Genomic DNA, 11,690 nt, shown 5'->3' with positions numbered 1-11,690 from the left:
TTTCATGCTAGGGAATTGTAAATTACAATAATATTTGAACAAAGGATTATTTAATTAGCATCTGTTTAATTAAATGGCTGACGAGGATGAGCCTCTCGGGCTTCGGAAATCCGGGCTCGAAAAGCCCAAGCCGAAATGCATCTCTACGCGACAACGCAAGGTTTCTTATTCTCTCCCTCTCGCCATGTACGATCGCATGTTATCACGCATCCAACCTGCTGATTCTTCCTCCATCGTTGGCCTCAACATCTGTTAGCATCGTCGCCCTCTTCTCTCTCGCTCTCGCCATGTACGATCGCATGTTTTATCGCAGAAAAAAGAGAAGAACTGGATACTGCGTGATAGTAGTTGGTCTAGCTTGGCGAGAAGAATGAGCAACCACCAAATTAATCAAGTAAGTCCTGCGAATTTCCCTTCCCTTTTCTGATCCTTGACTGTTGTGATTATTCACACTGAGAAAAAAAGAAAATATTATGTTGAAGGATGAGACCATTTCTTTCAATTCTGAGTTATGGTCCATTAATTTAACATGATTCTGGCAAGCACTTAAAATTAAATCATACACGTTCGATCTAATTCAGGGCGCCGAAATTACGTTAACTAACGTGTCTCAGCTAGACAGTCACTCAAGCATCAATTTTGTCTTCTCTTGGTTCAGTTACCGATTGCTTTCATCCTTCTAGAGAGGGTTAATCACACAAATAATTTCTAAACTTATGTCTACCATTTAATCAGTAGTACCAGGCCACTGGCAACCTTGCCTCCCCTAGGTAAAAAAATTCCTTATATTCTTAGGTAGAAATTAATTTTTTTAAAAAGCAATCATTTATATGTTAGTTAGCTAGAAGCTTGTCTTACCTTCTCTAACCTCAAATCCTCAGTTCCCATCGCGTTTAATAACATTTCTGTATTTTATCTTGGTTGAATTTCATTCCAATTATTCTTCTTATGTAGTTTAAAACTATTCAGCGTGGTTCTTACGCCTTCAACATCGATGGTAAGCAGCTCACAATAAGAACACCCCAATTAGTTTTAAAATTCACATTTTAGTGTCTAAAAGGTTGTCCTTCCTTGGTGGTTGGAGAGAGAAAATTTTGGGACTCAAATTCTTAAAAGGAGAACTTGATCCTTAGAATGCCAAAATTTAGTCTGGGAAGACACTTAAGTATCAAAAGTTAAGAAATATATATTTAAGTGTCAAAATCGAAATAAAATGGATTAGTCAAGTGTTAACGGTGAGCAAATCCAGTCAAAATGCTAACGTAGCATTTTTTTTTATACGACAAGTGAAAAATGATGACGTGGCTAAATAAGCAAAAAATGATGTTATTTTGCATGCTAACGTGGCTAGTAAGCTGAAATGATGTCATTTTCCCTCGCATTTGATTTTTAATATAAATATTACTTAACTTAAATTTAAAACTGAAAATTTTTAAAAATAAAAAATAAAAATAGAGGATTGCAAACGGCGAGGGCTATGCAAGCCCTCGCCGCCGCCTCATCACTATCACCCGAAGGGCCAGATATGGTGGGGGTAGAGTCAATCAAGGTCGTGGGGCCCTAGCCCAGATCCGGGAGGAGGGTTGCAACCCTCCCCTAGATCTGACGAGGGTCACCGACCCTCGCTTAATAGGCCAAGAGCCAGCACTAGCTGGGGGGGTCTTGTCGGATCTAGGGAAGGGTCGCGACCCTCGCCCTAGAGCTGGGCGAGGGATTGTAGGGCCTCACCACTGGTCGGCCGGGGTCGTCAAGCCTTGGCCAATGACCTTGATCAACCCTTCCCCCATCATTGCCGACCCTCCTTGGCAAGGGCGGCGAGGGCTGAGCCCTCGTTGTTTTGCAATCTTCATATGTTTTTCTAAAATAATTTTATTTAATGAACATTTATATTAAAATTGAAAAAAAAAATAAAAGGCAAAACGACATAGTTTTGGTTTTTCTTTATTGACTCAACTCTCCGACGAGTCACGTAGATGAGTTATATTATTAAAAAAATTGTCACGTAGGATTTTTGGCCAAGGTCACTAGAATTAGAAATCATATATCCTAATTTTCAAAAAAAAGTGACACTTAAGTATCACATGCCAAGTTTGGCACTTGTGTTGTTCTTCTGCCTTCTCAAAAGTCAAAATTCATCCATAGAGTAAACAGGGGTTCTTCGAAGCTCAAAAGTAAAAAGCCCATACAGCTGTTAATTTGTTCTTGGAGCAATATTATAAGGAGCACTGACCCCAAAAAAAAAAAGTATCCCATGCAAAGTTTGGCACATGTGTTCTTTTGCCTTTCCAAAAGTCAAAACTTGTCCATAGAGCAAAAGGGAGTTCTCCAAAGCTCAAAAGTAAAAAGGCCATACAGCTGTTAATTTATTCTCGGAGCAATATTATATGGAGCACTGACCAAAAAAAAAGTATCCCATGCCAAGCTTTGCCTTCCCAAAAGTCAAAACTTGTCCATAGAGCAAAAGGGGTTCTCCGAAGCTCAAAATACTTGTAAAAAGCTCATACAGCTGTTAATTTATTCTCGGAGCAATATTACAGGGTTCGTAATTTTTCCTCAGCTATCCATCTGTTTGTATTGAATGTCGACACCACGTGTTCAACCACGGTGCTTAATTTGCATTGTCCATCGATATTCGCACAAAAATACGAATTTGTCCTGAAATTTATTCAAAGTTTAGTTTTTTTTTCTACTAGTTTTTGAAATTTAATTTTAAGAATTATATGAGTCACGAAAAATAGTATGATGACCAAAAGTGAAAGTTAAAATAAATCATTAGAGCGCATTTTTTGTAAGTTGCCCTAAATCAAAGGGAAGCACCTGTAAAACAATCATCTTGCTTTACTAAGTGCTTATTATCACATTAATTATGTCGTAACCAATACAGCATGCTGGCATCTATGACCGTTTCTTGGTGCGAGATCCTGCCTCAATCCACATCGAGAATATGCTTCAAACTATGCCTCCCACTTTGTCGGAGCGTAGTATATTTAGGGTTCGTCATCAACTGCGCAAAGTCAACGAGAAAGCCTATGACCCAGAGATCCTAGCCATCGGCCCTTATCACTGTGAAAATGGCAAGTTCAAATTCATGGAGGAGCAAAAACTGCGATACCTGCAGCAATTGCTTGAGAGGAGAAAGGAGAGCGTTGATAGCTATATGCCGACTCTCAGGGAACTGGAAGAGCGGGCACGTAATTGCTATGCGGAAACCATCAACCTCTCCCAAGAAAAGTTTCTTGCGATGATGCTCATTGATGGCTGTTTCATCATTGAGTTCTTCCGTAAGTACAATAATATGATACCGACAGACAGAGACGACCCGGTTATGCGTGGACGTGGGATTATAAATAGCATCAGGCGCGATTTACAGCTGCTAGAGAACCAACTCCCACTTTTCGTCTTGAGCAAGCCATATGACCTGACTGAGGACGAGCATCATGAGTTCAGCAAAGTCGCAATCATGTACTTCCAGGTGAACGAAAAAGCCCCAGCCGAAATTTGACGATTGGCGCTGGGAACATCTTCTGCATCTATATCATGCGTGGTACACTTCTGGCTTGCCTGAAACGCCCCAGCTGAACTGCATACCAGTCATGCCCTCGGCGATTGAGCTAAGGAAGTCAGTAGTCAGGTCAGTCATGCCCTCGGCGATTGAGCTAAGGGAGTCAGGAGTCAGGTTTAGGGCTGCGCAAGGGCGCGAACTGAGCGACATCAAATTCAAGAACGGGACACTCGAGTTACTGGTCTTGTATGTAGAGGATGACACCGAATCAAATTTTCGAAACCTGATCGCATATGAGCAGCATCGTCAAAGCAGAGACATCAACTACTTCACGGATTACGTGACCTTCATGGATTGCCGCATAAGCTCTTCAAAGGACGTCGAGGTGCTTCGCCACGCAGGGATTGTTAAGAACTACCTAGGCGATGACAAGGTTATTGCACAGATGTTCAACAAGATCGGTGACCATGTCGCTGTATCCGATTCCTATTACTCCGAGATCTTCCCAAATGTGAATGCACATTACAAGAATAAGTGGAACGTCTGGATCGCGAAACTGAAGAGGGAATATTTCCATAGTCCTTGGGCTTTCTTGTCCGTTCCCGCAGCCATTGTGTTGCTCTTTCTCACAGTAGCACAAACAGTATTTTCTATTCTTCCTTACACAAAGTAAAGTTAAATGTGATGAGTGCCAGTTCATATATTTCCCCCGGACCATCTACTTGTGTTCTATAGCCAATAGTATTATCTTGGTTTTCCAATGAGGACGAACCAAATGTACTTAAAGAAAGATATTGAAAAGTATTTTTGCTTTAAATGAGGTCCACAAATCTCTCTTCATTTGGCACTAGATGATTACAACAGAAAACCAACAGCACATTAGCAACAAAGTTGGTATAAGGTTCAAAAAGAAAAGAGAGAAGAGGTACAACCAACTTAGATGATTACAATAGATATGGTGGGATCACCCTACGAATTCTCTTCTTCCCACAAAAATATCCAGCTGGTTCTCTGATCATGCTTGACCTAAAAAAAAAAAAAAAAAAAGAGTTACAATTCAACTTGGACTACAACTAAAAAGAACACGCAGCAGCTTCGTATCCCTGAACGATTTGATAGAATCCACATCGATAGCAGAAGAAGTTCTCCAAATGATATTATCAGCAACCTCTGAATCAGGATGGATACTCCCAAATACAAAATCAGCCTTTGGACCGTCTCCAGATCAGCTATACTTGCATTAATAGAAAGGCCATGCTACTCTGTAAGAAAACAGCAAACCAATGAGCTTCTTAACATGAGCCTTATTTTGTTGATAAATTTGTCTGGAACAGCCCCAAGCGAGGACAGCAATTGTTCCTTGGGAAGCCTTATCAGAACAACATTAAATTCTCATAGAAATCAACCGACATTTAATAACAGAAACGCAGATATAATTCCTATTAGGATGGTCTAAAGCGCATTTATTCATGTCAGCCAACAAAATATGCAATTGGCAAGGAGGTAAGTTTATCCACCTCCTTTCTCTGCACATTTGATTTCATGCATTTAATAACAAAACTAGAATTAGCTTAAAGTCTAAATAGAGACTCAAAATATAGTACATCCACCAAGCATTCATCCTTGTAACAAAATTTTCCAAATTGCACAACACATCTCTCCTTCCTACCAAAACAAGCACAATGCACCCAATGACACAACGACATCATATGATCAGCAGATAGTACATCCATCACAGGTTAGAAGCCACAGGTTAGCAGGTTCAATAAGTCGTAAAAGCAAACATGTACATGAAACATGTATAACAACCCCATGTGGCACTTCTCATGTGATTAGTATGCTCATAGGAGTTAGTCGAATCTTCATTCATATCCGACTGAGAAGACACTTCCTCCCTTGCCACTTTTGGCATTTGTTTTTTTAATTGGGTGTTTGACCATTTATTTTGGCTGTCGATGCAGAATATAATCCATCTCTTCCGATGAGCATGTAAGAAGAAGAACCACAACTTGTAAAGGTAAGAAACGCAATATTGAAGGGTAATCAAATACTAATCAAAAACCAAAAACTCTTCACAGGAATCTTGAAGAGGCAAAAGGCACTCACTCTTGTAAGAGCATAACCAAAGAGCAAGAAAAACGCTAGAAAGGGGGGTGAACAGAATCAGAAAAAACAATAGACGGTATAAACAACAATGGATTCGGAACAATTACAACTCATAATCACTCACCTAAGTTGAAGCAAAGCTCCATTTGGATGAATCTTGGTCAACAATTGCGGATTTGGCAAGGAATTGAGAGAGATGAAAGCACGAACAAACAGCACCACTTTGGTCCAGGTAAGCTATCAAAATGAATAGCTACCAAAGAAACGGTTACTCACAGTGGTTTAAGTCTATGCTTTTACCAATTGGGCATTGTAAGCAAAATATTAGTGTAATTAAACCAAGGATATAAGGAAAAATACAAAAATGGAAAGGGGGGCATATTATGGGTACAAAGTTAATTTTCAACTGAACCAAGGATGTTAAGGATTCTTGCTAATGTGAAAGACTTCAAGTATCATAAAGTTTAAACAAGCAGGGTAAAATATGGCTCGCTTCCAAGGATATACATATATATTCAGGTAGAAGCGATGCAATCACAAAATTAAAATGGAAAATTTATTCATATAACATACTACTTGATATAGTATATTAATTAGCTGAGTACCCTCACTGGATAAAATGGACAACTTGAAGCATCAAAGTGAATATAACTTGTTGGAGAACAAATACTAGCTATTCATTCCATCTGAAGCAAAGGAGGCCACAGGATTCCATAATAGAAGCAAACAAAGACCGATTCTCCACTCTTTTGCGGAAATTAAAGAGGCTAGTCCTACACTCAAGGCTCTTAGGCCCATTATGCTTCAAAGATCAATCTTACACCAAACTAATGAGGAACTGTAAAATTGCCCTTACTCTATCTTCATGTTCTCCGCCTCAGTCTCCATCCATGCAAAATGAGCACAAATACAAGACGGATACGACATAGAGAAGAAAAGCTCCATGTGAAAGCTGCTTACCCAACAGAAACAAACACTGAGTCGCCCATTAGAAATTTTACAACTGGATCCATATTTCTCCTGTCAAATATATAACTAAGATCAAATAAATTCACAATAAATATTAAAACTAGGCAACCTTTGTCACACACACAAAAAGGTTATCAGGATCGAGATGCTAAGTAGGATCCTTCTGAAGTCTTCCAGATCAGATCAAGATCATAAGATCCTACATATTTTAAGTATTAAATTCTTGCTTAAATCATTGCAAGTAGATGCATATTAACCTTTAAAAGAGGGATAGTGAAGCTTAAAGGTAGCATTCTCATGTGAGAGATTACTCTGGTTTAAATTCTTAGTTGCCACTTTTTCAACTAACAATTGAAGCACCATGTCAAAGATGCAAAAGCATAAAATCTCCTTGCCCAAGTTTTTAAGGTGTATTTAATAGGATCACCATAAAATAATCACCATAATAATCAAGAAGAAGCCTGATAAGAAATTACTTTTGTGCCTTTTCCGAATTTCTAATCCTTTATTTTGTCCTTCTCTCCCTTGCAATACATATGGTGTCTTTCTTTATTTCAAAGGATAATATATTATTCCCCTCGATCTGGGACACACTCTCCAATTTAGCCCACCTGCCCACTCCTCCCCCACCCCCCCCCCAACTCTCTCTCTCTCTCAAACTCACTTTCACTGGCTATTCTAGGTTTTTCAACTGTTTAAAGTTTAAGGTCAGTTCTAATCAGTATACATCCAAAGATATTATGATACTAGGCCAAGTCAAATCGTGCTCCAATTTCTCAAGGATGTAGAGGTCTCTCTCATCTGGTTGCAGAAGGACAGAAGCTTTGTCTCTCTCATCTCCAAAGGACGGGACAGTTCAGAAATCCTACAGTGGTTGATGCCCATCTCATCATTTATTCAAGATTGAAGACGAAGTGATGGTGTCTCTGCACTTCTTCGCTTTCTACTGTTCATTCATCTTCATCCCTTTTTTCTTAATTTTCCAAGCCTTATATTTTCCAAATGGAGCCTAAACATGATTAAGAAGAAAGTGGCACATGTGCTAGGGAACAGAGGCCCGATTTCATATTTGCTCCAGCTAAAAAGGCAGAATTGCCTTCTAAAGCTTGAACAGTGGAATCGTAGTTGGGATTGCCATCCTAAGATACAGATCACGACCCCTGCAAACTACCATTTTTCTTAGAATCCAAATTGTTCAAAGTTTTTGAGTTGTAGAATCAAATGATCGTGATCCTACAATCCGGATTGCGATCCAAACAACCATGCACACATGCACGCACGTGTACACAGAAAAGAGTCTTGTGATGGTGTGAAAGGAAGTGCAAGAAAGAAGGAGATTGCAGGTCAGATTGAACAACGTACTTGGCCCCAAACCCCACCAGCTAATTTCTCAAAGCAAAACAGTAAAAAATAATTAACAAAGGGCCTTTTGAATACTGCAAGAAAAGTGGATGACAAGTTAGAACTATGTTCTTAGATTACATAAGAAACATCAACTACCTTTCACCAATTCTCAACTCTTTACCTGCTTTCCTCAGCACAATTAAGTCTGCTTGACATGGCTGGCCATTATGTGGAATTATCTCTGCCAGGAGTCCGTTCAGATAGCTTCTTTCAAGCAGGTTCAACACTAGCCCTCTTCGACAATATATCCAAAATTTGCACAGGCACCATGCAAAAGCTGAGGAGACAAACTGCTTGACCATGTAGAGAAAGGCAAAGGAGAAGAAAAGGAGAAGGAGAAAGAAAAAAGAGGCCAAAGCTGAGAAAAATGTCCCTAGGAAGAGCAATATGCTCAACAAAATCCCAAAATGCTTCACATGGCCAAATTGGATGAAAATATTATAGAGTAATTTTCCTCAACCCGTGTCAAGCAAAGAGACATTGAGAAGAATGTGTTACGAGCACTCAAACAGAAATGGTGTCAAAGTAAATAGGCATTCAATGATGTAAATCCTTTGTCAGAGTTGTTGGTGGCCGAAGGTGATGTTAAATTGGATTTTTATATCGACACCGAAAAAATCCTTCATAATATTTCCGTGTAATTCAGCCTTTATGCAACATTATTTGGGATTTTGTTGACATTTTGCTCAATTCTACCTCTTTTTCCTCCCTCCTCTTCTGCATTTTCTTCTCCTTTCTCTTCTCTTTCTCTTTTGCTGCACCATCCTGTGAAGTAGAAAGATCAAATCATAAAGTTAAAATCAAGGGCCCAAAACGAAATGCTTAACTGTGTTAATAGAGCAAGTTGAGAAAGCAAAGGCGAACTCATGTAATAAACACTGCTGGCAGAACAAGTTGCACAGGCATTTTACCTCCATTACATTTCATTTCTGAGAAAGAAATAATACTCAAAATCTAAACCTAGCTTCCACTCATTGAGTTAACCTCTTGATCAAACTCAGGTTCATTCTCAATTTTAACAGCAAATCAGTTCCGAGTCTGGAACCTAGAACCTACCCTATCAGGACTCGTTCCCAAGTTTTTATTCTGGGAACCAACCCCTGTGGACCCTAGAACAGACTTTGAAACCAAACCTGCCAGTTTCAAGCTGCTTTCAGGTTCCATCGAGAACCAGCCACTTCAATTTTTTTTTTTTCCAGTTTCATTCTTTTTTTGTTCCATTGTAGCTAGGTTATCCTACAATATGCAGCAAACCACATCAATCCCATGAAGTTAGTTACCTGCCTGTCCTACAACAATTTAGAATCCATGGACACATGACTTCCCTGATCGTCAGACAAACATACACACTTGCAGGCAAAAATCCAAAGAAATCTTCATAAAAGATCACGACTACCAGTAACCTGAAACAGCACTTCACCAAAATGACTTTCGCCACTTTTAATAAAAGAATTTCCACTTGACCTCCCTTGACCAAACGACATTAGAATATAGAAAGGCAGAAAAAACACCAGCTGATCATTATTTAGCTAAGCAGAACATGTCCACAGGTAAAATTGTGTAAAAATCACATCAAGTCCTGAGCTCAGGTGGATTGCGAATCCAAGACTCGAAAGCCAATTACCCATCGACCATCTCATCTTCCTCGCGAATCCATCCACGACTCAAAAAAATGGAGACAGGAAAACCATAAACAGATAGCAACCATGTAAAACACATCGAGACGCACCATGACAAAAACAAATCAGACGAAACAAAGGGAAATATTAAGGCAAATGGGCGGCAAGAGGCGAGGGGCAAATTGGTGCCTCAAAAACCGTCGAGGCCGAGATTGAGCGTAACTGAGCGACGAGCCTCGAGGTCGTGAGTTGAGCGAGTTGAGAGTGAGAGGGATCATGAGTTAGAGAAGAGAGACAGAGAAGTCTGGAGTCTGACTTCGGGCTTTATTTATGACAAAAAAATTAAATAGGGAATTCCACACCTAATATAAAAAAAACCGGACCAACATCCACTTACTCAAGTTTTCAGCAACCGAGGACTTGTCTGCCTGCCTCGGTCCGAGCAGTTCCTGATTCAGACATTTCTTTTGCTCATCCTACAGCTGACAACAATACTTCACTCTTTATCAAGATTTCATATTTAGCCACGTGAGGTCCATTTTCTAAAAATATAAAAACATTATAAAATGATTAAAATTTTGGAACAGACTAAAGTGTCATAAAATTAAGGAATAATACCACGAAAACCCTCAATTCAGTACTCTTGCGATAAATTTACCCCGGATTAATTTTTGACCACAAAAAGCCCCAAACTAGTATACACATAACGAATTTACCTCGAATTAATTTTTTTATTACAAAGAACTTCAAACTGATATATTTGTGTCAAATATACCATCTATTAGTTTCCGTTAAATTTGATTAATATTATGAAAAACTACAAAACTAGAAACTGAACGTAAAACATCAAACTGTTATACCAGTTAACTATCACATATCATCCGACTAAAAAATTTGACAGTAAAATTTTACTAAAACTAAAATAGGGGAAATTTTTTCACAAATATATTAGTTTGGAGTTTTTGTAGTCAAAAAATTAATTTGAGATAAATTTATAATTATATTAATTTGGGATTTCGTAGTATCCTAAATTAAAGTGTATCCAAACTAATGTACATAAAGCAAAATCATGTCAGCTAGGACGGTTCACGAGACCTAGTCCTTCAATGATGTAGTAAACACGAATGATACTCTTAAAGGGCAGTCTAACTAGGATCTCTACCAATAATGATGCTAAAAATATCAGAAAAGGAAGCATATTAAGTGCGTAAAATGTCAAGAATTTCTCCACTCGCTTATATTTACCAAAAGCAAGCTCGTATGACTGTGAAATTTAAGACAACAATCAAAATCTTTCATACGTACGCACCTCCACAACAAGCAAGTAAATGTTCCTTCTCACAGTAGTAGGGCAAATAGTATTTACTATTCTTTCTTACACAAAGCAAAAATAAATGTGATCATATATTTCTCACAGTTTATTGGAATACAGAGAATAGTTTACATATAGTCTGTGAAATCTAAATACGCAACTTGATAATCTCTTAACACATTGTTCTACCACACCAATCCAGAGAATTTGGCAAGCATTTTTATATATGCATTTATCACAATTGTACAAGTTGCCTCCATCGTGAAGACTATTATTTTCTAGCTAGCAGGTAGAATGTAGGACTCTTTCCACAAATTCCGTGAAATTTTGTGAAATGGTCCACATAGTACAATGCAACTTGTGGATGACTTCATATTTCTTATTGCAGTACCCTCTACCGTCGGAAGTAGTGACGACCAAGGTCGATGGGCCAAAGAAAAATGTGTTTGAATTTTGTATAAATGGTTGGTGTATGCGGTAGTCTCATTTTGCCTCTAGGTGATAGTAGTAATTTCATGCTAGGGAATTGTAAATTACAATAATATTTGAACAAAGGATTATTTAATTAGCATCTGTTTAACTAAATGGTTGACGAGGATGAGCCTCTCGGGCTTCGGAAATCCGGGCTCGAAAAGCCCAAGCCGAAATGCATCTATCCGCGACAACGCAAGGTTTCTTATTCTCTCGGTCTCGCCATGTACGATCGCATGTTTTCACGCATCCAACCTGCTGATTCTTCCTCCATCGATCGCCTCAATATCTGTTAGCATCGTCGCCC

General features: G+C 38.8%; 2 protein-coding genes across 2 annotated transcripts; both read left to right on the top strand.

The window, feature by feature from the left end:
* The first annotated feature begins 219 nt into the window (after window positions 1-219).
* Window positions 220-4,319, top strand: LOC120286295 (UPF0481 protein At3g47200-like). Its single transcript, XM_039300969.1, has 2 exons — window positions 220-394; window positions 2,885-4,319. Exons 1-2 carry the CDS (start codon window positions 371-373, stop codon window positions 3,500-3,502), a joined length of 642 nt encoding a protein of 213 aa, XP_039156903.1. The 5' UTR covers window positions 220-370; the 3' UTR covers window positions 3,503-4,319.
* LOC120287209 lies at window positions 3,594-4,175 on the top strand. Its single transcript, XM_039299929.1, has one exon. It carries the CDS (start codon window positions 3,594-3,596, stop codon window positions 4,173-4,175), a length of 582 nt encoding a protein of 193 aa, XP_039155863.1.
* Window positions 4,320-11,690: the final 7,371 nt, after the last annotated feature.

Source organism: Eucalyptus grandis, chromosome 8 (assembly GCF_016545825.1).
Source record: "Eucalyptus grandis isolate ANBG69807.140 chromosome 8, ASM1654582v1, whole genome shotgun sequence".
Classification (NCBI taxonomy): Eukaryota; Viridiplantae; Streptophyta; class Magnoliopsida; order Myrtales; family Myrtaceae; genus Eucalyptus; species Eucalyptus grandis.
The sequence above is the reverse complement of the archived record's forward strand: the minus strand, read 5'-3'. Positions and strand labels throughout refer to the sequence as shown.

What these genes read in the sequence shown, in the direction of transcription:
- LOC120287209 (XM_039299929.1), top strand. Translation starts at nt 3,594, where the DNA reads ATGCCCTCGGCGATTGAGCTAAGGAAGTCAGTAGTCAGGTCAGTCATG.
- LOC120286295 (XM_039300969.1), top strand. Translation starts at nt 371, where the DNA reads ATGAGCAACCACCAAATTAATCAA. An exon ending in GCAACCACCAAATTAATCAA is followed by an intron (nt 395 to 2,884) that starts GTAAGTCCTGCG and finishes TAACCAATACAG; the next exon opens with CATGCTGGCATCTATGACCG.